Source organism: Cervus canadensis, chromosome X, assembly GCF_019320065.1.
Source record: "Cervus canadensis isolate Bull #8, Minnesota chromosome X, ASM1932006v1, whole genome shotgun sequence".
Lineage (NCBI taxonomy): Eukaryota > Metazoa > Chordata > Mammalia > Artiodactyla > Cervidae > Cervus > Cervus canadensis.
The window spans coordinates 51,516,512-51,540,507 of record NC_057419.1 but is presented as its reverse complement, the minus strand read 5'-3'; the positions used below and the strand labels follow the sequence as shown (position 1 = coordinate 51,540,507).

Here is a 23,996-nt window from a genome sequence, read left to right as displayed (position 1 = left end):
GTTAAAATATGTCATCTTAGGTAAAGATGTGGGCCCCCAAGGCAAGGCAGATAGGGAAGCAATACATGGGTTCAGTTTACACATTTATTATACAAATCCCCTTCCAATGTGGGTAGTGTTTTGGGTCCAGATCCATTGGTACAAAAAAAAGTTTTCACACCAGGTAAAGGGGGTAGAGGAACCCCCAGCTTCAGAAAGTCACAGAAAGATATCATAGAAAACACAGCTTGTGTGGATTTTTTTTTAAAAAGTGGTGGATGGAAGGAAAGCCAGGGAAGATGTGATGGAGCCAGTGGCAAGACGTCACTTGAGGATTTCATTGGCATCTACTAGATGCTAGGTTCCACCACCGCAGCATTCCAGGACACACAACACCCAATGGCTCTGCCCTTCGGTCCTCCTGTGGGGCTTCCCGATTGGGAAGAGGGCAGAGGCTGCCACCAAAGGCTGAGCCATCTGATTCTGTGGGCAGAGGCAGCGGGCACAGACAGACAGGGTCTGGGGCACCTGCAGGCACCCCTGGGGAAGGGAAAATGAACCCAAGCCTCCCACCCAGACTTCAGTCCTTCCACACGTGGGCAGAGACTTCATTCCTTCCAAATGTGGGCACCTCTGCCAAGAAAACATTGTCCCAGTAGGTGGGTGGCAGGGAGTTCTGTTCACATCAGTCTCCTGACTGCCCTAAATTGGGCCCCAAGACCCTATCTGGTCCATTTTGTGGAGGGGGCTCCTGAATGGAGCAGGCTGGGCACAGGGACAGGAATGAACCCAACCAGGATGAGATCACAGTTTCCCTTTTTATAAAATGTCTAGTGTTGGGGGAAAGACAGTGAATACCTAAATCACAACTGTAAACAGAAATGGAGGAAGGGGCTTGGAGTCTCCATTACATCACCTCCTCTCTTTTAAGCTGGCAGAGGGCCCCCCAGTCCCCAGCACAGCATGAAAGGAGATGCAGGGTGTCAGACACCATTATGGGCCCACGGGGAGCCAGGGGCCTTGGAAGATCAGGTTGGTGCCCACCTCCAGGAGGGACAGCAACCCTATCCCAGGGCTCAGCGAGGTCAGCTGTGCCCCTCCCAAACTGGAGTCTTGCCCAGGCCAATAAGGGGCATGTCAGAAGGGGTCAGACCAGTGTTCCTGGGGTCTGGGGGTCAGAACCGGAGGACTGCTCCCCCTCTAGCGTCAGGTCACTTAAACGAGCGCTCAGCTCCGGGGGGTACAGGAAGTCCGCGTAGTATCTTTAGAAGGGGTAGCAGGAATCCAGAAGACAGGGTGGGAAGACCGGACAGAGGAAAAGACGGACAAGACACAGAAAGAGGAAAAGAGGCTCGTTAAAGAGGTGGAAGCAGGCACAGGAGAGTACCTTTAGGCTCGCAGGTGCAGGGCGTGGTGAAAAGAGGAAGAGAAAGGTGAGGGGCACAGGACAACCCTTCCTCCCAGCACCCTAGTTTCAAGGCTCATTTTCAGCTGACATGCACTGGCTGTTCAACTCTTACAACTCTTGAATAATTCGGTGAAGAACTGCTGCTACCGGGGCCCAAGATACCCCTCCGCCAAGACCCCACAGATTAACGCGGGTCAGGCAGGGCCCAGGGACCACAGGCCAAGGCTGCAGCTACTTCTTTCGTGGTCCCTGTCATTAGCTACCATGACTAGCTGCTCCCTGGCCTGGACACCTTTGCTATCTGCCTCAAGAGACCCCTACCCATCAGTAAAAACACCCCCCATACCTGCCGGAGACAGGGGGCGCCGTGAAACTCCTCGAGTGCGGGAGCGGCGCCTGGCTGGGGGCCCCGTACAGTGCCTGGCCCACCTCATAGCAGCGGGCATGGAGGAAGGGCGGGTGCTGCGGGCCCATGTGGGGGAGCCCAGGCCGGCGCTGGGGCCCCGAGGCCAGTCCCGAGTTCCGGATGTACCAGTCCCGCAGCCCCTCCAGGGCAAGGTTCTTGTGGCCGCTGCGCTCACCGGCCGGGGGGATACGGGCGGGTGGGGGCATCCACAGCAGAGGGTTGGGATGCGCCTCCAGGCCCTCTACGGCCTCCGGGGGCAGACCACAGGGCTTGGTGCGGGGGGCACGGCTATGGGGGTCCTTGCTGCGGAGGAGGGGGCTGTTGCCGTCAGCTGCATACACAGGCGGTGGGCCTGGGAGCATGGTGACGAGCCCATCCCGGCGGGAAAGGGGTCCTGGAACCTCAGCTGTGGGCAGCAGCTCCCCCCAGCCTGTCCCGCCGCCCCCACGAGGCAGGCCCCGGTCCAGGGAGTAGTCCAAGAGGAAGTCCCCACACACGGGTGGGAGCCGGGGGGCCCCGCGGGAGGCCGGCGCGGCTGAGCTGGGCCGGGCAGCGCGGGGAGGGTCTGGGAGGCCAGCCGTGCGGGAGGAGAAGGCGGGGATTGGCTGGGGGCGCTCATATAGCACCTCACTGCTCTTGCAGACTGGGGGACCGGTGGCAGGGGGAACCAGAGGTGCCGGCGGGGAGCCAGCTCCCCCACCCGCTGCCCGGTCCACCAGCAGGGCCTCGGAGCTATTGCTGCGGCGGGTGCGAGCTGCGAAGAGGGAGGTGCGGTCGGAGACAGGGTCCACCCGTGGGAAGCCCATCTGGGAGTCCTGGCTGCTGGACCACTGGCGAGAATGGAGGCCTTCGGGTCTAGGGGCACAGAGGTGGGGGTGATGGGAAAAGGGTCAGAAATATCAGGCAGATGGGATGAGTACCCTCCACCTCCCCCCACCAACACATGCCTCTCTGGGTCATTTTCACACTCCAAAATGGGCCCCGGACTAGAAATGGGACTAGAAATGGGGTGTAAAGGCATTAGGGAGTGGCACATAAAGAGCAGCAGAGGTCCTAGCCAGGACTGGGGAGCAGAGGGGTTGAAAATGTATGGGGGTGCCTGGGGCTGTTAGCTCCGAGGGAGATGGAAGCAAGGGGCTCCAGAGGAAATGCTAGCAGGGGAGGACACTATTCATAGAATGCAAGCGTCACAAGGATGGGGACTTTTGTTCACAGCCTGGAAAAAGTAGGCACTTGGTAAGTACATTATTTGTTTAAGGACTAGGAGACTACCATGGTTAAAAGCACGGACTCTTGAGTCAAATTTGTCTGGGTTCAAATACCGGGTCTTTGGTTTACCAACAAGTTAGTTAACCTCTCTGTGTCTCAGGTTTCTTATCTCTAAAATGAGAATAATGGCATCTACCTCATAGGGATGTTGTGATAACTAAATGAGTTTGATACCAAGTAAAGGACTGATTCCTAGCAGATGGTAGGAATGCAGCACATGTTAACCAGAACTCATTTGTGCCTACAGCCTCTTCCAGAGAAGATATTGATATGCCTGTTTCACAAATGAGGAGACCAAGATTCAGAGAAGGGAAATGACTTGCCCAAAATGCACAGAAAAGCCCATACTCAAACTTTGATGCTTCTGCCCCAAATCCCCACCCTCTTTCTCCACCAAGACAACTCCTATTCACCTTTCAAAGCCCAGCCTTTCTTTTCTTTTTTTGGTCAATTAAAAAATTTATTTATAATGTGATGTTACACATACATATGTATGGAATATTCCAAAAGATATTTTACCTATATTTCTTTATCATGTAATAGGATGCATTTTGAACAAAAGTTCTGAAGCATAAATAAAATTCTTGCTTTTTCATACAACCTACACAGAAAATCAGAATAAAACTGATGGATTCAAAGCCCAGTCTTTCATGTCCTACACTCTTGGAATCCAAATACTCTCCCCAGCACCCACTGTGAGAACTACCAGTTCCCTCCTCTGGTCCTCAAACTCACCCTTAGAGTCCACTTACTTGCAGAGCTGGGGGCCAGCGCCCCGGGTGAGGACGGGAGTAGCAGGCACACTTCGCCCCTCAAAACTGGAGGCACTCCTGGGCAGTGAGCGTGTAGGGCTAGACAGAGACATGCGGGCCCAGGGTGGGGGTGGGGGCCAGGTTAGAGACCGTACCTCCCAGCAGGTCCTCCTGCCCACCCAGGCTCAGCCCCCACTCCTGGCTCTGTGGAAGGAGTGGAGGGGCTCACCCTCACCTGGTGGGGCTGGCCACAGAGTTGCGCCGGCCCTTCAGATCCCCATAAAGATCGGATGGGGGTGGTTTCCATGGGGTTCGCCGCTCAGGGCTGCCCCCAGAGACTGCCCGCAGCTGGTCCCAGGCCTTGGGCGGTGAGGGGCGCTCAGCCAGAGGGAAGCAGCCACGGGGCTCCTCTGAGGGGAAGGGAGAAAATGGTGGAGGTGGGGATTCAATGGGAGGGTTGTGGACAAAGCAAAAGGCAGGGGCTAGGGAGGTAGGGAGGTGCAGAGGGCTAAGCAGGGTAGGACAGGTGGAGGAGGAACCAAGGAAGGAGGGCAGGAACTGGGGCTGATGGGAGGGACAGCGGGGAAGGCGGTGAAGTGAGGAAGATGGGGGCTCCACCAGAGGATGGGGTGTGACTAAAGAGGAGCTGAAGAGGGAGGGCAGGGGCAATGCATCAAAGAATGGGAGAATTTAGGGGACAAGGGTTCTCACCATTATCGTGGCTGGCCCCAGACTCTGAGAGGGAGCTGCTCTCCGAGTGCAGAACTACGTCCTCTACAGGTGAAAAGCGGAAAGCCAGGCTGATCAATGCAAGGCCTGGGTGCCACCCCCTTACATCACTGGACCGTCTCCTCCCCACCTGGTACACTTGCCAAGAATCCACCTTTACCTAAATCCAAGACCACCAGGGGCTTAGTCCCTCACTTTTTTTTTTTTTTTTTGGCTGCCCTGAGTGGCATGAGGGATCTTAGTTGTTGTGACAGAGATCAAACCTGTGCCCCCTGCAGTGGAAGTGCAGAGCCTTAACCACTGGACCGCCAGGAAAGCCCCTGTCCCTCACTTTCCTGAGGCCTGTTCCCAATGTCCCCACCCTTGCCTGGGAGCAGTCTACAACAATTCCTCTCACAGCTAGGGCCCCCTAAGTCCTGCCTACCTCCCCCAATCTTCACTGGCTGCTCATCCACTCCACCCCTACCAGGTCCCTTAGCCAGTGCCCACCTTCCCACTCTCGTCGGTGGGATAACAGGGCCTGGCTCACCATGGCTGAGCTGAGCGAGGCGCGTGCCCAGGCAGACTCCCTGGGTGGTGATAACGGCTCCTCCGGTGGACAGGGGCAGGGGCTGGGATGGCGGGAGCCCCGAAAGGCCAAGGCGGGCCCGGACCTCCCCAAGCTGCTCCTCCAGCTCGTGCAACCTCCGAAGGGCATCTGCCTGGACTTGGCGCCGGCGCCGGCGCTGCTCGGCACTGAGCTCGGGAGCCAAGGCCAGGCGGCGGGCAGCTGCGGCGATCTGCTGCTGCACAGACACCTCTCGCTCCAGGGCCTCAAGCGCCAGCTCCTGCAGGGCCCACCCGAGAGGGTGTGACAGGACCAGATGTTGGACATAGAAATGCCAGGTGCCAGGACCAGGCGGTGTCAGAGCCTGGATAGGCTGGGGGCGGGGCCTGCCCCTCCTTGGGGCGCCTATTGTTCCTCTGGGGGCAGGGTTTGTGTGCATTAGAGCTGCACCTGCTCATCTTTCTGGGGCAAGGGGAAAGGCTTATCGTGACAGTTAGGGACCAGCATCTTCTCTCAGACCTGGAAGCCACCTCCCTTGAGCTCCTTCCCTCCCTACCTTGAAAGTGAAAGGTGCTCAGTTGCGTCCCACTCTGTGACCCCATGGACTGTAGCCCACCAGGCTCCTCTGTCCATGGGATTCTCCGGGCAAGAGCACTGGAGTGGGTAGCCGTTCCCTTCTCCAGGGGATCTTCCCCATCCAGGGATGGAAACCAGGTCTCCCACATTGCAGGTGGATTCTGAGCCACAAGGGAAGCCTTCCCACCTTAGTCTCTCCTTTCCCTGGCCACAAGCCCCTCTCAGATTCCTCCGGGATCCTGTCCCACCCCCACCTTGCTCGGCGTGCCCATCAGCTCACCTCGGCGGGGCACAGGGAATGGTGTGCTGGGTTGGGGTGCGGTGGCGGGTAGGCGCGGGCTGCAGGGGGGCGCCGGCGGACCAACTGGGGTCGTTCACCAGGCTCCAGTGGGCACTCGGGCGGCAATTGGCCAGTCAGCTCCTGGGTGGGGTCAGGGGTTGGAGACTACCAAGGGTTAGTTGGGGGAATGGGGCAAAGCAGTCACGACACATGAAGGTACAGAAGTCCGACTAGGAGCCCAGCCCTGCTCAGAGCCCACACCTGTTATTTCTCTTCCTCCTCCTAATTCTCCACCAGGTGGGTGTGTGGCACACTCTCTGCCCCTCCGTGGCCCAAAGCCCAGGGCCGGTGGGCATGGGAGGCAGGGAAGCCTGCTTTGGAATCCAGAATCTCACAGTTTTTATAAAGGTGACACTATCTGTATACTACATATTATATGACACTCCCTTCAGGGCCTAGGCTGCATGCTCTGGAATGCATTACCGTTTCTGGCAAAATGTGTGGACATTTGCAGCAAGAGAGGTAAATCAAAACTATAATCAGCCCATGTCACTTCTGGTCAGGTTTTACTGCCACGTTTGGGAAATAACTTGTCTTTGAGGCTTTTCTTCTTCTTCTTCTTTTTTGGATTTCAAATTGTTGATAGGAGATTGTGGTAAAATATTACCATGTTCGAAGACACCCAAGCTGAGCTTTGGGGAATCTCCAGCTCAGACAAGTGGCTCAGTCTGCCTACCTCGTCCCTGCTCCTCACCCCCACCTCCCCCCAACCCCTCCACCCCCTCTCCCCACCACAGACGCCCTTAGATTCAGGCCCTCACCGCCTCCTGGAGACACACTTTCCGTAGCTCCTGAAGTTTCAGGCTCAGGGCCTCCTGCAGCGCTCGCTGCCGGTCAAGCAGACTCCGTAGACGCTCTGACTTCATCTGGGGGGCAGCCTCTCCAAACAGGGCAGCTGGACACAGAGGGAGTGAAGATCAGGGGGTGGTGGGGCATCCTGGAGCAGCTGTGGGGTCAGGGCCCACTCTTTCCCACACAGGCGAGTGGTAACTCAGAGCGGGGGAGGAGGCAGCAGGAGGGGGAACCAGACACCGACCTGAGGCGTTGAAGGTGGGAGAGCTGATCAGCTGACCTTTGACTTCCATCCTGAAGCTGTCAGGATGCCGTGACTGATGGCTGGACAAGGCCTAGCAGTGATGCAGGGGAGCCACTGGGGATCATCCGGCATGCGCCCCCACCCTCCACCCCTACCCAGGTTCCCGTGCCCCAGCTGCGAATAAGGAGAACCCTGACCCCACCCACCTGCTTGGGCTGCCCTCTCAGATTCTGTGCCAATGTCAAGGCCCGGGTACCTTGGTTCCCTTCCCATTGAGTGGGAGCACAGCAAGTGGGGAGCTGGGCGGACTTACAACACCTCCTCAGAGGCCCATGGGCCACCGTCAGGAGTCTTGCCTGGGAAAGGAGAATTAATGGTACAGATACAACCAACTGGAACAACAGTGGGCCTTTATTAACCACCTGGGGGCCTGAAACAGTTACCTTACATGTCACATTTAATACTCACAACCACCCTGCGATGGCAATTTCTGTGATCATCATTACCTCCATTTTAGAGATGAGCATAAGACACGAGAGATGAAATAATCTGCCTACGGCTAAGGATGCAGCCAGGCCCACCCTCTGGTCCAACACTCTCCCTCCCCAGAGGTGCTGAACCTCACGAATCCCTCATAACCTCTCTGCCCAGCAGGGTTCCAGGCCTTTGCGCAGGCTGTGGCTGCTGTCTGGAGTGTACTTTCCCCTCTGGCCACTTCCAGCCCCTGGTTCTCTCTTATATTCTGGGGCTTCAGTGTGACTTCCAGAGGTGGGCCCCCACACTATGTCAAGACTGTGCCTCCCTTGTACCTTTATGAGAACAGAAAATGTATCAGTATCTCTGGCATTCAGAATACTTCCAGGTACACGGCAAGTGCTCAGGGAGTGTCTGCTGGGTGAATAAACGGATGACTGCAAGGTCTGTGAGTTGCTCCTTGTCCCAACTCCATCCTGTGGCCCTGGTGCAGCAGCAAAAGCGTTCGCTTGGCCTCAGGACCCATCCAGCCCCACCCAGCATGCCAGCCTGTCCCGCACAGGCATAGGGAAGTCACCCTGCCAGGACTGGGAGTGGCAAAGTCCACAGCTGCAGATAACAAGCGACTGCCTCCTTCTCTGCCCCAGACACCCTGGCTGACCATGGAGCTGGCCTTGGCTGGTTGCCAGGCCTGCCCTCATCCCTTCCTCTGGAGTTTGCTCCCTCCCTCCCTCCCACAGCCTGCTCAGTCCCCAGCTGGGCAGCTAGGTGACATCACCTCCCACCACCTGGCCTGACCTCAGCAGCAGGCAACTGGGAGGACCTCCTGAGGCTACGGAGGTTCCATCTCTACCTGCCTCCGCCATCCCCAGCTTGTCATTACGTGGTGGCCGGGTGTGGAGAAGACCCAGGCAGCCTTGGTGGGGTGGGTTCAAGCCCCTTCCCCATGTGTATCTTGGAGTACATGGCCAAGCTGCTAATAGGGTGCCAGCAGTTTCTCAGCGGGCCTCTCACCCACCTCTTGGGGTCTATGCCCCTCCAACAAAGCAGGGGTTCCTCATCCTCAAAATCAGGGGTGGGGTCAGTCCCTAAAGCTATTTTGCACCTCCAGGCAACAGCCGCCTTCCAAGATCTGACACTGTCTGGCATGGCAGGCTTTCCTTGAGGTCCCAGCTTAGATTCCTCTGCTCCTTGGCTCCAGGGGTTCCTTCTTCCCCAGCTCCCATTTGGGTTTGAGGAGGGTTCCCCTAAACCTTCCTTAACCCCAACAGGAGCCTCAACTCCTCCCCAATGGGCCCGTTCACCAGGATGACTCCTACATCCCACACTGGGCTGCTTCATCTTCCTTCCATCTCCCTCCGCCTTCCTTCCCTGGGAGCTTGTAGAGCTTGTGGCATCCTGGAAGTCCACACGGGGTCCAGACAGGAACCCTGACTCCACACCCTGTCAGCCTGACCTCAGGGACATAGCTAGGGCCTGAGTCATGGGGTCATCAGGCAGGTTAGACACAGGTCAACGCCCCACACCCCCACACTCTCACACCCGCTCCCAAGCCTCTGCCTCCACTCGCCTACCCTCTACACACTGGCCTGGGGGCCTGAGGCAGCCTGGTTCCCACCCAAGGATGGTGAGAAAGAGGGGATCCCAGTAGTTCCCTCCTCAACACACTCCCAACCAGCCCCTGGGTCTCCCCACTGGTGACCCTGTGTCCCTGTCCTATCTGAGGATGGGCTGCAGCGAGAGAGCTGCAAAGGGCCCCCCCACACACACCCAAAGGCGGCGGGCCCAGCAGGTTTTTCAGGTCTGCCCTTCTGACACCACAGCGGAGAAAGAAATTCCTGGCTGTAATGACTGTTTACAACCAAGACACCTCACTTGGGTGGCACCCCAACACCCGAGTGGGACCCCCATTTCTACATCCTGCCATCGCTGGAGCAAATGACAACTCCTCAAGTATTGGACTGTTCCCCACACTGCCCTAAAGGATCCCCGGGGGCCCCCTCTAGGGGAACAGATAGGGGTGGTGGGCAGACAGGTGTGGAAGGCAGTTTCTCAAAACCCCAGTCTACACTTTCCTAGGGGGCTGAGCCCCGGGTTGAAGGAGGGCAGGGGCTATCCCGGCAGTGGAGGAAAGGGGACAGGAAGTAGCGGGGAGTGGAGAAGGGGCACTCTTCTGCTAATAGGGTGCCAGCCTCTCTTCTCCCCCATCCCTTCCCCTCATCCACTTCCAGCAAGGAACTGGCTTTATGCCAGGAAAGGAAATTGGACATTTTAGGCTTTGCCCCTTTAGCCAGGCCCTCCTTCCTGGTTGTGCCTCTCACACAAACCTTGCTCTCTCTGGCAGGAAACTTCAGGATACCCATGCCCTTCTCCCCTCACCCCTCGCCCCTGGTCCCACTGCTCCCGGGTGCTCACCAGTCAGAGAGGTGCTGTGGGGTGGCCTCAGGTACCTCAAAAAAAAAAAGTTGCTTCGACCAGGCCCTGATCCCGCTGGTAGTGGCAATAAGTGGTGAGCCCAGTGGCGGAGGTCTAGGCCACCTCCCACTAGGTAATGGCCCTGCCTACCTGGCCAGGGACTGGCCCAGCCCATACCTTTTAACCCTTGCCTGCCTGACACCAGGGCTTGGGTCACCCTTAAGAGCTGTCTTGGAGTCATATCTCCCCCGGGAGTCCAGCATGGCCAAGAAGAGAGCCTGGACCTCCCCCCTTACCCTGTATACCTAGCAGAGGACCAAGGAGGAAGGGCTAATGGTCGTGGGAGTGGTAGCTGCTTCTGGCGCTGCCCAAGTGACCAGATTTCAACCCTGCCCACCCTAGGAGCCAAAGGCTGGAGGCCTGGGGAGAGGCTAAGCACATGGAAGGACTTGGGTGTACACTGGGTGTGTGTCTCTTGTGGCAGCACCCATCACTTTCTGGAGACCCCTTTACCCTTTCCTCCCAAGGCGAGGCAGGTGTGGGAGAAGGTCAGAAGGCAATTCCCACCCTCGTTGAGGTAACAGTTTCCCAAAGTGGGACAAACGAGGTCCACTTTTCTAAGAGAGACCATGTCTCAGGACTCTAAAACCTTCTGCAGCATCACAAGAAATCATCCCAGCAAAGGGCAGAAACACACCAGTGGTTTAACCATGCCCCCCGCCCCGACCCCTACACACCCGAGAGGATGGCACAGACCCAGCTCCACAGAGCCAGCTTAGAGAGATGAAAGCGGGGGGGGGGGGGCCCACACAGGTGAAGAGGCCCAACTCTGATCACAGAGGCCTGAGAGCAGCTACAATCAGAACTGCGGGGGCGGGGTGCTGGATTGCAGGTTGACAGAGGCAACTCCCGCAGGGGAGGAGGAGTGGGGGCGGTTCACACTTCATATCCAGGCTGGGTCTCCCCCACCCCCTGGGGCATTTCTGGCTGGGAGTCAAGGAAATGGGAGGCTATCAGTCTCTGTGATGGACCAGACCGATGGACCAACTGTTTCCCCTACACCACCACCTGGGCTTTGGGCCTGCCCCAGCACACCCCACACACATCCTGAGCTCCATTAGGGACCATCTGCTCTGTGACCTCAGGGCCCAAGCCCAACCCAGGCTCCAACAGCAGCCCATGCCCTGATGTGAAAGAGCAGAGTGAGGAAAGCTCCCTCCCCACTTGACAGGTGGGCCAAGGCTGGAAAGGAACTTGCTCTGTATCAGCAACGCCCCATGTGCACGCTACAGGCCTCCTGCTACCCTGCCCACCTTTCTTCCTGGCTGTGAGATTTCCGGCATGGGCCGCAAAGGCCACTTTCATCACCCCGCTTCTCCCTCCCTTCACTGCCTGGGGCTGATGGAGGCAGAAGCCACAAGCTGGGCAGCTGGGTGTTGGTGGGGAGTTGTCCTCTCAGCCATGGCCCCCCACCCCCCATCTTGTGAGACACCAAGGATGCTCGGAAGGGGGATGTTTATAAAATCAGGGCTGAGAGGGACAGTGTATCTGGCCGGAGATGCAGACTGAGTCTCAAGGCTTAAGTTTCCGCATCTGGAAAACAGGTAAATGGCGCAAACACAACGGAGGCCAAAATAACTTTGGAAGACACTGCAAAATGCAAGGAAACTCACACCATGTCATTCACAATTGCTAATAACTACATAATAAACTTAGGCAGAGGTGGGTTGGGGCGAGAGCAAGGAGGGAAGAGCAGGTAACTGGGGCTCTTGGGAGAGGCAGGGCAGAGTCACCCACACACGTCATTGGCCTGGTCCATGACTTTTAACAGCCCCCGCAAGACAAAGATGGGCACAATAAAGGACAGAAATGGCATGGACCTAACAAAAGCAGAAGATATTAAGAAGAGATGGCAAGAATACACATTAGAACTATACAAAAAAGATCTTCATGACCCAGATAATCAAGATGGTGTGCTCACTCACCTAGAGCCAGACATCCTGGAATGTGAAGTCAAGTGGGCCTTAGGAAGCATCACTACGAAAAAGCTAGTGGAGGTGATGGAATTCCAGTTGAGTTATTTCAAATCCTACAAGATGATGCTGTGAAAAGTGCTGCACTCAACATGCCAGCAAATTTGGAAAACTCAGCAGTGGCCACAGGACTAGAAAAGGTCAGTTTTCATTCCAATCCCAAAGAAAGGCAATGTCAAAGAATGCTCAAACCACCACACAAACTACCACACTACCTCATCTCACATGCTAGCAAAGCAATGCTCAAAATTCTCCAAGCTGGGCTTCAGCAGTAGATGCACCATAAACTTCCAGGTGCTCAAGCTGGATTTAGAAAAGGCAGAGGAACCAGAGATCAAATTGCCAAAATCTGCTGGATCAAGAAAAAGCAAGAGAGTTCCAGAAAAACATCTATTTCTGCTTTATTGACTATGCCAAAGCCTTTGACTGTGTGGATGACAACAAACTGTGGAAAATTCTTCAAGAGATGGGAATACCAGACCACCTGACCTGCCTCCTGAGAAATCTGTATGCAGGTCAGGAAGCAACAGTTAGAACTGGATATAGAAGAACAGACTGGTTCCAAATCGGGAAAGGAGTCTGTCAAGGCTGTACATTGTCACCCTGCTTATTTAACTTATATGCAGAGTACATCATGAGAAATGCTGGACTGGATGAAGTACAAGCTGGAATCAAGACTGCCTGGAGAAATATTAATAACCTGTGATATGCAGATGATACCACAATTATGGCAAAAGTGAGGAAGAACTAAAGAGCATCTTGATGAAAGTGAAAGAGGAGAGTGAAAAAGTTGACTTAAAACTCAACATTCAGAAAACTAAGATCATGGCATCTGGTTCCATCATGTCATGGCAAATAGATGGGGAAACAATGGAAACAGTGACAGCCTTTATTTTTGGGGGCTCCAAAATCACTGCAGATGGTGACTGCAGCCATGAAATTAAAAGACGCTTGCTCCTTGGAAGAAAAGTTATGACCAACCTAGACAGCATATTAAAAAGCAGAGACATTACTTTGCCAACAAAGGTCTGTCTAGTCAAAGGTTTGGTTTTTCCAGTAGTCATGTATGGATGTGAGAGTTGGACTATAAAGAAAGCTGAGCGCCAAAGAACTGATGCTTTTGAACCGTGGTGTTGCAGAAGACTCTTGAGAGTCCCCTGGACTGCAAGGAGATCCAACCAGTCAATCCTAAAGGAAATCAGTCCTGAATATTCATTGGAAGGACTGATGCTGAAGCTGAAACCCCAATACTTTGGCCACCTGATGCAAAGAGCTGACTCAGTGGAAAAGACCCTGATGCTGGGAAAGATTGGAGGTGGGAGGAGAAGGGGACGACAGAGGATAAGATGGTTGGATGGCATCACCGACTCAATGGACATGAGTTTGAGCAAGCTCTGGGAGTTGGTGATGGACTGGGAAGCCTGGCGTGCTGCAGTCCCTGGGGTCGCAAAGAGTCAGACACGACTGAGCAACTGAACTGAACTGAGAAGACAACCACCTCTAAGCCACACCCCAGGGGGAACCTGAGCCTCCTGTGGCCTCTTCCTGTAGGGCTAGCAAGTGGTGGGTCTGGGATTCAACTCATCTCTGCCACTGCCTGGCTGTGTGACTGCTTGGGCAAGTCACTCAACTTCTCTGTAACTCAACATCTTCATCTGTAAAATGGGGGTGATGACAGCAGTATATAACTCACAGGGTGATTGTAAGCATGACATGAGCTAAGACCTCCAAAGCTTGCTTGGGACAGTTTAGGACAGCCTGGCCCATGGTAAGCGGTCAATATGCACATGTAATATGTCATACACAATTGTTTCTTCCCAGTCCAAACTCAGGAATCAAATACACACACACACACACACACACACACACACACACACACACACACACACACACACACATTTCAGCCTCAAAACCCTCCCTACTTGCCACCCAGATATAGAACCCTCTCTACTTGCCAAACGAGACATATTTGAAACAGAGCTGTTTTTCCTCATTATCCAGCCTCTCCCTACTCAACATCAAAAATGTAGAAACCAAATATATTCAGAAAAATTGTCTGAACTCTCACTATCCAAATACAGGAAGTGAATGGACCTTGATACATTTCTGAGATAGGACTCAATCTCTGAGCTGTCCTTTTCCTTTTTCACACTTTCCCTTTTCCTTTTTCTCACTCTCTGAGTTTTCCTTACTCACCAGGCAAAATAACAGGAACCAAACATATTTCTGTAACAAGATGCCCTTACTATCCCAATCCTTGCCACTGGAGCACAGGAAAGTTAGTAGATCTGAACACCTTTCTGAGTTAAAGCCATTATCCTTCACTACCTGAACTCTCCCTAATCACTCTGTAAAATGCTAAAACAAAATACCTTCAGATAACTTAGTATGTTTCACTGTCTGAACTATTCAAACTCTCCTCTCAGAACTTGGGTACCAAATACACTAGGATAGTGAGAGATGTTTGTGTTGTCATTAACAGGTTTGGATAAGTGAAACAGGTCCATTATTTCATTATTCAAACTATTCTCTATGAGAAATACGGGAATAAAACAGAATTGAATGACATGTTATCTCCTCACTACTCAAATTCTCCTTGTCTGTCCTCAAAATCAAGGAGATTCAGACAGTGAGAGAACTTCGTATTTTTTCTTGTTATTACTGTCACTACTGGCCTGATTCTAACAAAGACCCCCACCACACACCCAATACACACAGACCTTCCCACAGAGGTAGGATGGACTTAGCATCAAGATGTGTATTGCTTCCTGCTGAGAGGAAAAGGATAAACTCCTGCTTGCATCCTACCTCTACCAAGCCCTGAAGCCTCTGGCCTAGAATGGACTTTTTTCAGGCCAGGAAAGCAGGGATCATTGCGCCCAGGATCAAGACCAGGAGATGGGGATAACATGACCTAGAGGACTCACATCAGCCCCCAACCTAGCAAGGTTGGAAATATGACCCAGACTTCACAGACTCCCAGAGAGTCACTGAATAATTTAGGGTGCTCTTTCACACTTGGGGAGTGGGGGCGTGGCACAGGAACAGTTCCATGCCCTCCTGGGGCAGGGAAAGAAATGCAGTTTCTGTGTGAGATCACTGGGTGGGGGATGAGAGAAATCACATGTGAAAACTCCCTCAGTCGCAGGGGGCCCACAAGGTTGTTTGCTATTTATTTGCTCATGCTAAGAAAAGCTTCTGGGATGAATTTCAGAGATAATCAGTACAGTGGAACCTCCAAGTTCAAGGGGAAGGTATAATGGGACCCCTGTCCTTCTGGATTCAGAGATGGAAAGTGGATGTTACGAAGAAGGGAGATCTGAATGGCATGCAAGGACATGGTAAGGGGCAGAATAGGGGCCTGGGGTTGGGACAGGATGAAGGGACAGAACAGGAAGGAGTATAGGGAACAAAACAGAATCAGAGTCATTGTAGGATGGAGGTCAAAAGATAAGATGGAGGAGGAGCCAGGACACTGGCCAGAGAATGGGATAGAGTGAGGTTCAGGACAAAGGCCAGAGAAAAAGTAGGGACAAAAGAGCAGGACACGGATCAGGGTCAGTATAAAAGGGCAGTCAGAAGACATGATGGAGGACAGGCCAAGACAGTAGTCAAGGAAGAGGGTAGGGAAAAGGGCAGGTTCAGGATGGGGGTAAGGAACAGGAAAAGATCTGGACAGAATGAGGATAGGAATGAGGACAGAGGTGGGCCTAGGGAAGACAACGGGAAACAGCATAGATTTGGGGGCAGGGGCATGGCAGGAGGCAAGAGGGAGAGTCTAAAGGTGATGGGCCAGGATGGAGTTCAGGAGTCAGGAGGGGGACCTGTGGGAGAAAGTAGAGAAGTCAGAGGTTGGGAATCAGGACAGACCTGGATCAGACTGGAGTTTAGCAGACAAGACATGACTGGTAGGGGTCCAGAGACTGGGCTAGAGTTTAGGGAACAGGCATGTGAAGCATCAGGACAAAAACTGGGGTGATCAAGACAAGGCAAGATGAGCTTCGGAGATGGAACAGGGTCAGGCAAGGATCTGGGGTCAGGTCAAGGATGCTTTGGGGTCAGGACTGGATTTAGGGGGGCAAAACAAAGGTTGAGGATCACGCCAGGCCAGAATATGGTTAGTCAGGGGTCAGTCCAGAGGTCCTTGGACCAAAACTGGCAGGGGTTCCAGATTAAAAAGATGTAGCCAGGTAAGTCAGGGGTCGAGGGGGAGACCACGGAGTCAGAGGTCGGGGGTGCGAGCGCAGGTACATCGCTGGTCGGCGTTTCCGGGCCTTCACCCGACCCTGTCTCCTCTTTTACAACCCCAAGCCGGCTTTACTCACCTAGTGTCCGCGCCCGCGGCGTAGGCGGTGTCCGTGCAGGCAACGGTGGAGGGGGGCTCCCCTCCCTCGCTGCCCCCAGCTCGTCCCCGGGCTCCTGCCTACTCCCTTTCCGCGCCCTGCCCGCGGGCCGCGTTCGGCCGCGCGACTGTGAGCCGTGGGGGCCAGACTGGGGACGGGGGGAGGGTAGGAGAGGAGTACCCGCTCCGTCGCGGGCGGTGGACCCCGGACCCCCACCTTCAACTCGGGTCGGTCGGCTCCCGACTGCACCTCCACCTCCACCTCCGCCGCTGAGCGCCAGCCTGGAGGGGCGGGGTCGGGGGGGGGGGGGAGACGGGGGGCGGGGCGCGAGACCACAGCAGCGGCGGAGTCCGAGTGCGCAGGCGCAAGTTCGGGTCTTCGATTTTCCTGCCCTGGGAGCGCCAGGAGCGAACCAGCTCGGAGCGCGTGCGCACACGCTTTCTCGAGGCCGTGGCGCTTTCTCATACCAAGGCCACGCCCCCTCAGTGATCAGACTAGTGTCCTCTCACCCCAAGTCACCCCGCGACGAACACCCCAAACCTCCTTCTGTCAGCCGCCAGCACACCTCTGAATTCCCCCAACTGCCCTCCGTGCCCCAAATGCACTCCAAATCACATTTCACATCTCCCAAATTGTATCCCCAAAGTACTGTTCATGGATCCCAAAGCAGTACCCCAAATCTACCTCCCTTGAACACCCAAGCTGCACGAATAAGCTACCCTCCAATACCCCAAATTGTTCCCCCAACCATCCACAATCAGCCCTGAAACCTTGAGTGTCCAAAGAGCACTTCCAAATCACACTCATCTCCCCCGATATGCACCCAAAACACCCTGCATTGACCCTAAACTACTCTCCACGTACTCTTCTAACCATACTTTTTTGACCCCCAGATGGCACTCAAGCCACTCCAAACATTCTCAACTACCTTTGAATGTGAACCTCACCTGCACCCCAAATCAATTTCAACAGTCACCAGCTCTAACTCCAAACTCCCTACCACCACCAAGCCTTTCACTAACCAACCTACTCTCAGCAAAACTAACTTCCAAAGCCCCTATCACTATTCCATATACCCCCAATTACTCAAAGTGAGATTCCCCCAACTGCACTTCAAACTACCCTCCACACCCTCTCCATCTCCAAATCATACTCCACTGATCCAGACTCTGACCCCAGAGCACTCTCCAACAGTCCTCAACAATGTCTCCAAATAATCACTAACTTTCTTTCTGCAGTTACCTTCAAATCATACTCCAGTGACCCCAAATGTGTCCCTCAAGCCTTCCAATGACTCTTACCCACACCCTAAATCATTCTTAAGTGACCCTATTATATTACAGAGCATCCTTCAATGATCTTTACTTAAAACAGCTTAATTGAGGTATAATTTGCATACCATAAAAGTCATTGACAGAATGTGGTCCACTGGAGAAGGGAATGCCAAACCACTTCAGTATTCTTGCCTTGATAACCCCATGAACAGCATGAAAAGGCAAAAAGGAAACTGAAAGATGCACTCCCCAGGTCAATAGGGGCCCAATATGCTATGGGAGATCAGTGGAGAAATAACTATGGAAAGAATGAAGAGACAGAGCCACAGCAAAAACAACACCCAGTTATGGATGTGACTGGTGATGGAAGTAAATTCTGATGCTGTAAAGTGCAATATTGCATAGGAATCTGGAATATTAGGTCCATGAATCAAGGCAAATTGGAAGTAGTCAAACAGGAGATGGCAAGAGTAAGCATCAACATTTTAGGAATCAGTGAACTAAAACAGACTGGAATGGGTGAATTTAACTCAGATGACCATTATAGATCTACACTGTGGGCAAAAATCCCTTAGAAGAAATGGAGTAGTTATCATAGTAAACAAAAGAGTCTGAAATGCAGTACTTGGATGCAATCTCAAAAATGACAGAATGATCTTTGTTCGCTTCCAAGGCAAACCATTCAATATCACGGTAATCCAAGTCTATGCCCTGACCGGTAATGCTGAAGAAGCTGAAGTTGAACGGTTCTATGAAGACCTTCTATAACTAACACCCAAAAAAGATGTCTTTTTCATTATAAGGGACTGGAATGCAAAAGTAGGAAGTCAAGAGATACCTGGAGTAACAGGCAAATGTGGCCTTGGAGTACAGAATGAAGCATGGCAAAAGCTAATAGAGTTCTGCCAAGCGAACGCACTGGTCATAGCAAACACCCTTTTCCAACAACACAAAAGAAGACTCTACACATAGACATCACCAGATGGTCAATACTGAAATCAGATTGATCATATTCTTTGCAGCCAAAGATGGAGAAGCTCTATACAGTCAGCATAAACAAGACTGGGAGCTGACTGTGGCTCAGATCATGACCTCCTTATTGCCAAATTCAGACATAAATTGAAGAAAGTAGGGAAAACCACTAGACCATTCAGGTATTACCTAGCTCAAGTCCCTTATGATTATACAGTGCAAATGAAAAATAGATTCGAAGGATTAGATCTGATAGAGTGCCTGAAGAACTATGGACGGAGGTTCATGACATTGTACAAGAGGCAGTGATCAAGACCATCCCCAAGAAAAAGAAATGCAAAAAGGCGAAATGGTTGTCTGAGGAGGCCTTACAAATAGCTGAGAAAAGAAGAGACGTGAAAGGCAAAGGGGAAAAGGAAAGATATACTCATTTGAAGCCACAGTTACAAAGAATAGCAAGGAGAGATAAGAAAGCCTTCCTCAGTGATCAATGCAAAGAAATAGAGGAAAACGATAGAATGGGAAAGACTAGAGATCTCTTCTAGAAAATTAGGGATACCAAGGGAACAATTTCATGCAAAGATGGGCACAATAAAGGACAGAAATGACATGGACCTAACAGAGGCAGAAGATATTAAGAAGAGGTGGCAAGAATACACAGAAGAACTGTACGAAAAAGACCTCATGACCCAAATAACCATGATGGTGTGATCACTCACCTAGAGCCAGACATCCTGGAATGTGAAGTCAAGTGGGCCTTAGGAAGCATCACTACGAAAAAGCTAGTGGAGGTGATGGAATTCCAGTTGAGTTATTTCAAATCCTACAAGATGATGCTGTGAAAAGTGCTGCACTCAACATGCCAGCAAATTTGGAAAGTTCAGCAGTGGTCACAGGACTGAAAAAGGTCAGTTTTCTTTCCAATCTCAAAGAAAGGCAATGCCAAAGAATGCTCAAACCACTGCACAATTGCCCTCATCTCACATGCTAGCAAAGTAATTCAAAATTTTCCAAGCTGGGCTTCAGCAGTAGATGAATCATAAACTTCCAGGTGTTCAGGCTGGATTTAGAAAAGGCAGAGGAACCAGAGATCAAATTGCCAAAATCTGATGGATCAAGAAAAAGCAAGAGAGTTCCAGAAAAACATCTATTTCTGCTTTATTGACTATGCCAAAGCCTTTGACTGTGTGGATCACAACAAACTGTGGAAAATTCAAGTGATGGGAATACCAGACCACCTGACCTGTCTCCTGAGAAATCTATATGCAGGTCAGGAAGTAATAGAACTGTACATGGAACAACAAACTAATTCCAAAATTGGGAAAAGAGTACATCAAAGTTGTATATTGTCACCCTGCTTATTTAACTTATATGCAGAGTACATCATGGGAAAAGCCAGGCTGGATGAAGCACAAGCTGGAATCAAGATTGCTGGGAGAAATAACAATAACTTTAGATATGCAAATATCTGCATCCTTATGGCAGAAAGCGAAGAAGAACTAAAGAGCCTCCTGATGAAAGTGAAAGAGGAGAGTGAAAAAGTTGACTTAAAACTCAACATTCAGAAAACTAAGATCATGGCATCTGGTCCCATCATGTCATGGCAAATAGATGGGGAAACAATGGAAACAGTGACAGACTATTTTTGGGGGCTCCAAAATCACTGCAGATGGTGACTGCAGCCATGAAATTAAAAGACGCTTGCTCCTTGGAAGAAAAGTTATGACCAACCTAGACAGCATATTAAAAAGCAGAGACATTACTTTGCCAACAAAGGTCTGTCTAGTCAAAGGTTTGGTTTTTCCAGTAGTCATGTATGGATGTGAGAGTTGGACTATAAAGAAAGCTGAGCGCCGAAGAATTGATGCTTTTGAACTGTGGTGTTGGAGAAGGCTCTTCAGAGTCCCTTGGACTGCAAGGAGTTCCAACCAGTCAATCCTAAAGGAAATCAGTCCTGAATATTCATTGGAAGGACTGATGCTGAAGCTGAAACTCCAATACTTTGGCCACCTGTTGTGAGGAACTGACTCACTGGAAAAGACCGTGATGCTGGGAAGGATTGAAGGCAGGAGGAGAAGGGGACGACAGAGGATGAGATAGTTGGATGACATCACCGCCTCGATGGACATGAGTTTGAGCAAGCTCTGGGAATTGGTGATGGATAGGGAAGCCTGCTACAGTCCATGGGGTCGCAAAGAGTCGGACACAACTGAGCTACCGAACTGAAAAGTCACTCATTTTAAGCATGCAATTTAATTATTTTAGTATAGTTACCAAAATGTGCACTAATCACCACAACCCAGTTTTACACCATTTTCATCATCTCTATAAGACCCCTCATGCCCAAATAGATTTAATCCCTCTTCACATTCCCAGTCCCAGGCAACTGCTAATCTAGTTTCTGTCTCTATAGATTTGCCTTTTCTGGATAGTGCATATAAACGCAATATATGGATGTTTGGTATTTGACTTCTTTCACTTAGTATAATATTTTTGAGCTTCAGTCATGTTGTAGCATGTATCAGCAGTTTGTTTCTTTTATTATTGAGAACAGTATTCCATCCAATGATCTTTTAACTGCTCCCCAAATCAACCATTATTAGATCCACAACTATAATGCATAAAATCCCTCTGACACCCTGACCTCAAAACAGGCCCATAAACTGCATCCCAGACTGTACCCGCCAGCCTTCAACTATATCCCTAAACCGTGCTATTGATCCTCAAACTTCATCACTAAACTATCCAACCAGGTCCTCATCTTCACTTCCAAATCTTCCTACACACCTTACTTTACCCTCACACTGCCCTCTAACTCCCAAGAATATCCCCAAATTGCCCTTTCAATGATACCCAACTCTAATCACAAACTACTCTCCAACAATTATAAAACTCATCTCCCAAATTTCCCTTCCAAGAGCCCCCAACTCTACCTCTAAATACCCCTTAACTACCTTGCCTTGGTCCCACAGCTACAGCCCCAAACTATACCTCCAAGCCACACTTCAGTAACAGCTATAGCTGTCTTAAATTACAGTCTGCCTCCATATCCACTGGCCCCACATCTGGGAATAGAGATGGCCAATTGTGTTATGCCATTTTACATAAGGGACTTGTGCATCCTTGCATTTTGGTATTTGTGCATGGGGGTGTCCTGGAACCAATCTCCCCTTGGATACCAAGGGGCGACTCTACATGCAATACACCCACAAAACATTTTCCAATTTTCTCCAACTGTACCACCCAAACCACCTTCCAAGGATTCCCAATTATACTTCCAAACCTCTGGGAGTCATCCTCTGGTGACTCCCCCAGCACCACCTCAGTCTTCCCTTTGATGGTTCCAACTGCACCCAAACATTTTCTTTTTTTTTTCACCCAAACATTTTCTAATGCCCCCATTATACCCTCAAACTGCCCTCAATAAACTTCAAGCATACCCTTGAGTCCCTCCGACAACCCTCAAATCTACCCCTAAGCTTCCTGTGGCTACTGTGATGAATCACCACACATTTGGTGGTTTAAAACATAAAAAGTTTAAAATAATTGATTCCCTCAGTTCTGAGGGCCAGAAGACCAAAATTAAGGTGCCAGCAGGGTCATGCTCTCCTCAGAGGCTCCAGGGGAGAATCTGCTTGTTGCTGCTTCCTCTTTTGATGAATATCAGCCTTTTTTTTTGGTTGTGGCCATTTCAGTACAATCTCTGCTTGATGGTCACATTGCCTTCTTTTCTGTCAAATCTTCCTCTGCCTCCCTCTTAGGAGGACACTATGGTTACAATTAGAGTCGCTTGGACAATCCAATATAATCTCTCTATCTCAAAATTCTTGCCTTAAGCACATCTGCAAACTACAGAGCTCTTGGTCTTTTTCTTTTCTTCTTTTTTCTTATTTGAGATAAATTCAAAAGTTACAGGGATTAGGATGTGCATATCTTTTGGTGAGGACATCAATCAGCCTACAACAGTACACGCTTTGGCCTCCAAAGATACACATCCACTCTATGTGAAAAACACATACCTTATCCCAAAACTCCCAGAATTTCAACCCATCACAGCATCAAATCAAGTTCAAAATCTGAGTTTAATATCATCAGCTCAGAAATTTCACATCTCATCATCTAAATAATGTAAATCATGTATGAGTGAGACTCTGGGTATGATCCACTCTGAGGCAAAATTCCTTTCCATCTCTGGACTTGTGGAAGTAGAAAACAAGTTATCTGTTCCCAAAGTACATTGGTGGGACAGGCATAGGATAAGAGTTATAGATATTCTTATTCCAAAAGGGCAAAAACAGAAGGAAAAAAAAAGGGTGTGACTGGTCCCAAGTACTTGTGAAATCCAACAGGGCAAGTTTCATTTAGTTGCAAGGCCTGAGAAGAAGTCTCTGTGGCTTGAGGCTTCACATGTGGGCTCAAGGCTGTGCCATCAGAGTCATTCTTCCTTTCCCTTGAAGGGTAGCACATGTTTGCAGCTAAGTAGTTTTAGCCTGTATCCTTCCAGCAAAATTTTGAGAGTCCAGCATCATTCCTTCATTTCATCCTGTATCTGTTATTTTTTCAAGCCCATTAGGCAGTGCTTCTGTCTGCATAACATTCTGAAAAATCTTTTGGGTCTCCCATGGGAGGCACAGAGATTCACATCATTAGACAAGAAAAGTGGAGAAAGTGTCAGTTGCTCAGTTGTGTCTGACTCTTTGAAACCCCATGGACTGTAGCCCAACAGACTCCTCTGTCCATGGGATTTCCCAGGCAAGAATACTGGAGTGGGTTGTCATTCCCTTCTCCAGGGGGTAGAACCCACATCTCCTGCATTGGCAGTCAGATTATTTACCATCTTAACCACCACAGGAGCTCATTAGACAAGAAGGTCCTCCTCAAATTTTCCATGGATAATCCCATCTTTATTCCTGACTTCTTCTGAGATGGTCGAGGGGATCCATGAGTCACACAATATCTCTTTCCTACTAGCAAAAGGCTGTCCTGCCACACCCTTAGCTTTCTCTATAGAGCATACTTTCCAGATAATTAATATCCTAAATTTTGTGTCTTTTGCAATCTGGGCAGCCTGAGAATTTTCCAAATCATCAAATCCTGGGTCCATTTTGCTTAATAGTTCTTCCCTCAATTTATCTCTTTCCTTTTACATTTAACCACAAGCAGCAAGAAGAAACCAGGGAGTACCTTCAACATTTTCCTTGGAAATCTCCTCAGCTAAATATACATCACTTACAAGCTCTGCTTTCCATACAACTGTAGGACATAATTCAGCTAAGTTTTCTGCCTTTATGCAATAAGGACTTTCTTTCCTCTAGTTTCCAATAACATGTTCCTTGTGTCCTTCTGAGCCCTCACCAGCAGCACCTTTAACATTAATATTTCTATGAGCATTCTGTTTATGATATATATATATATATATACATATTTATATATATTTGTTTTC

General features: G+C 50.9%; 1 protein-coding gene across 6 annotated transcripts; it reads right to left on the bottom strand.

The window, feature by feature from the left end:
- Positions 1–70: 70 nt before the first annotated feature.
- On the bottom strand, positions 71–16,617 carry CCDC120 (coiled-coil domain containing 120). Of its 6 annotated transcripts, none has more exons than XM_043459188.1 (12): positions 16,290–16,617; positions 7,852–8,000; positions 7,249–7,398; positions 7,043–7,133; positions 6,768–6,901; positions 5,947–6,087; positions 5,073–5,370; positions 4,526–4,588; positions 4,050–4,224; positions 3,815–3,913; positions 1,734–2,648; positions 71–1,241 (listed from the first exon to the last, which is right to left on the bottom strand). In XM_043459188.1, the coding sequence occupies exons 4-12, from the start codon at positions 7,089–7,091 to the stop codon at positions 1,127–1,129; spliced, it is 1,989 nt and encodes a 662-aa protein (XP_043315123.1). In that variant the 5' UTR covers positions 7,092–7,133; positions 7,249–7,398; positions 7,852–8,000; positions 16,290–16,617; the 3' UTR covers positions 71–1,126. The 6 variants fall into 6 exon arrangements, with proteins under 6 accessions (XP_043315123.1, XP_043315122.1, XP_043315124.1 ...); XM_043459187.1 differs by lacking the exon at positions 16,290–16,617 and adding an exon at positions 9,932–11,843; XM_043459189.1 differs by lacking the exon at positions 7,852–8,000 and having other exon boundaries at positions 7,299–7,398; positions 16,290–16,427.
- Positions 16,618–23,996: the final 7,379 nt, after the last annotated feature.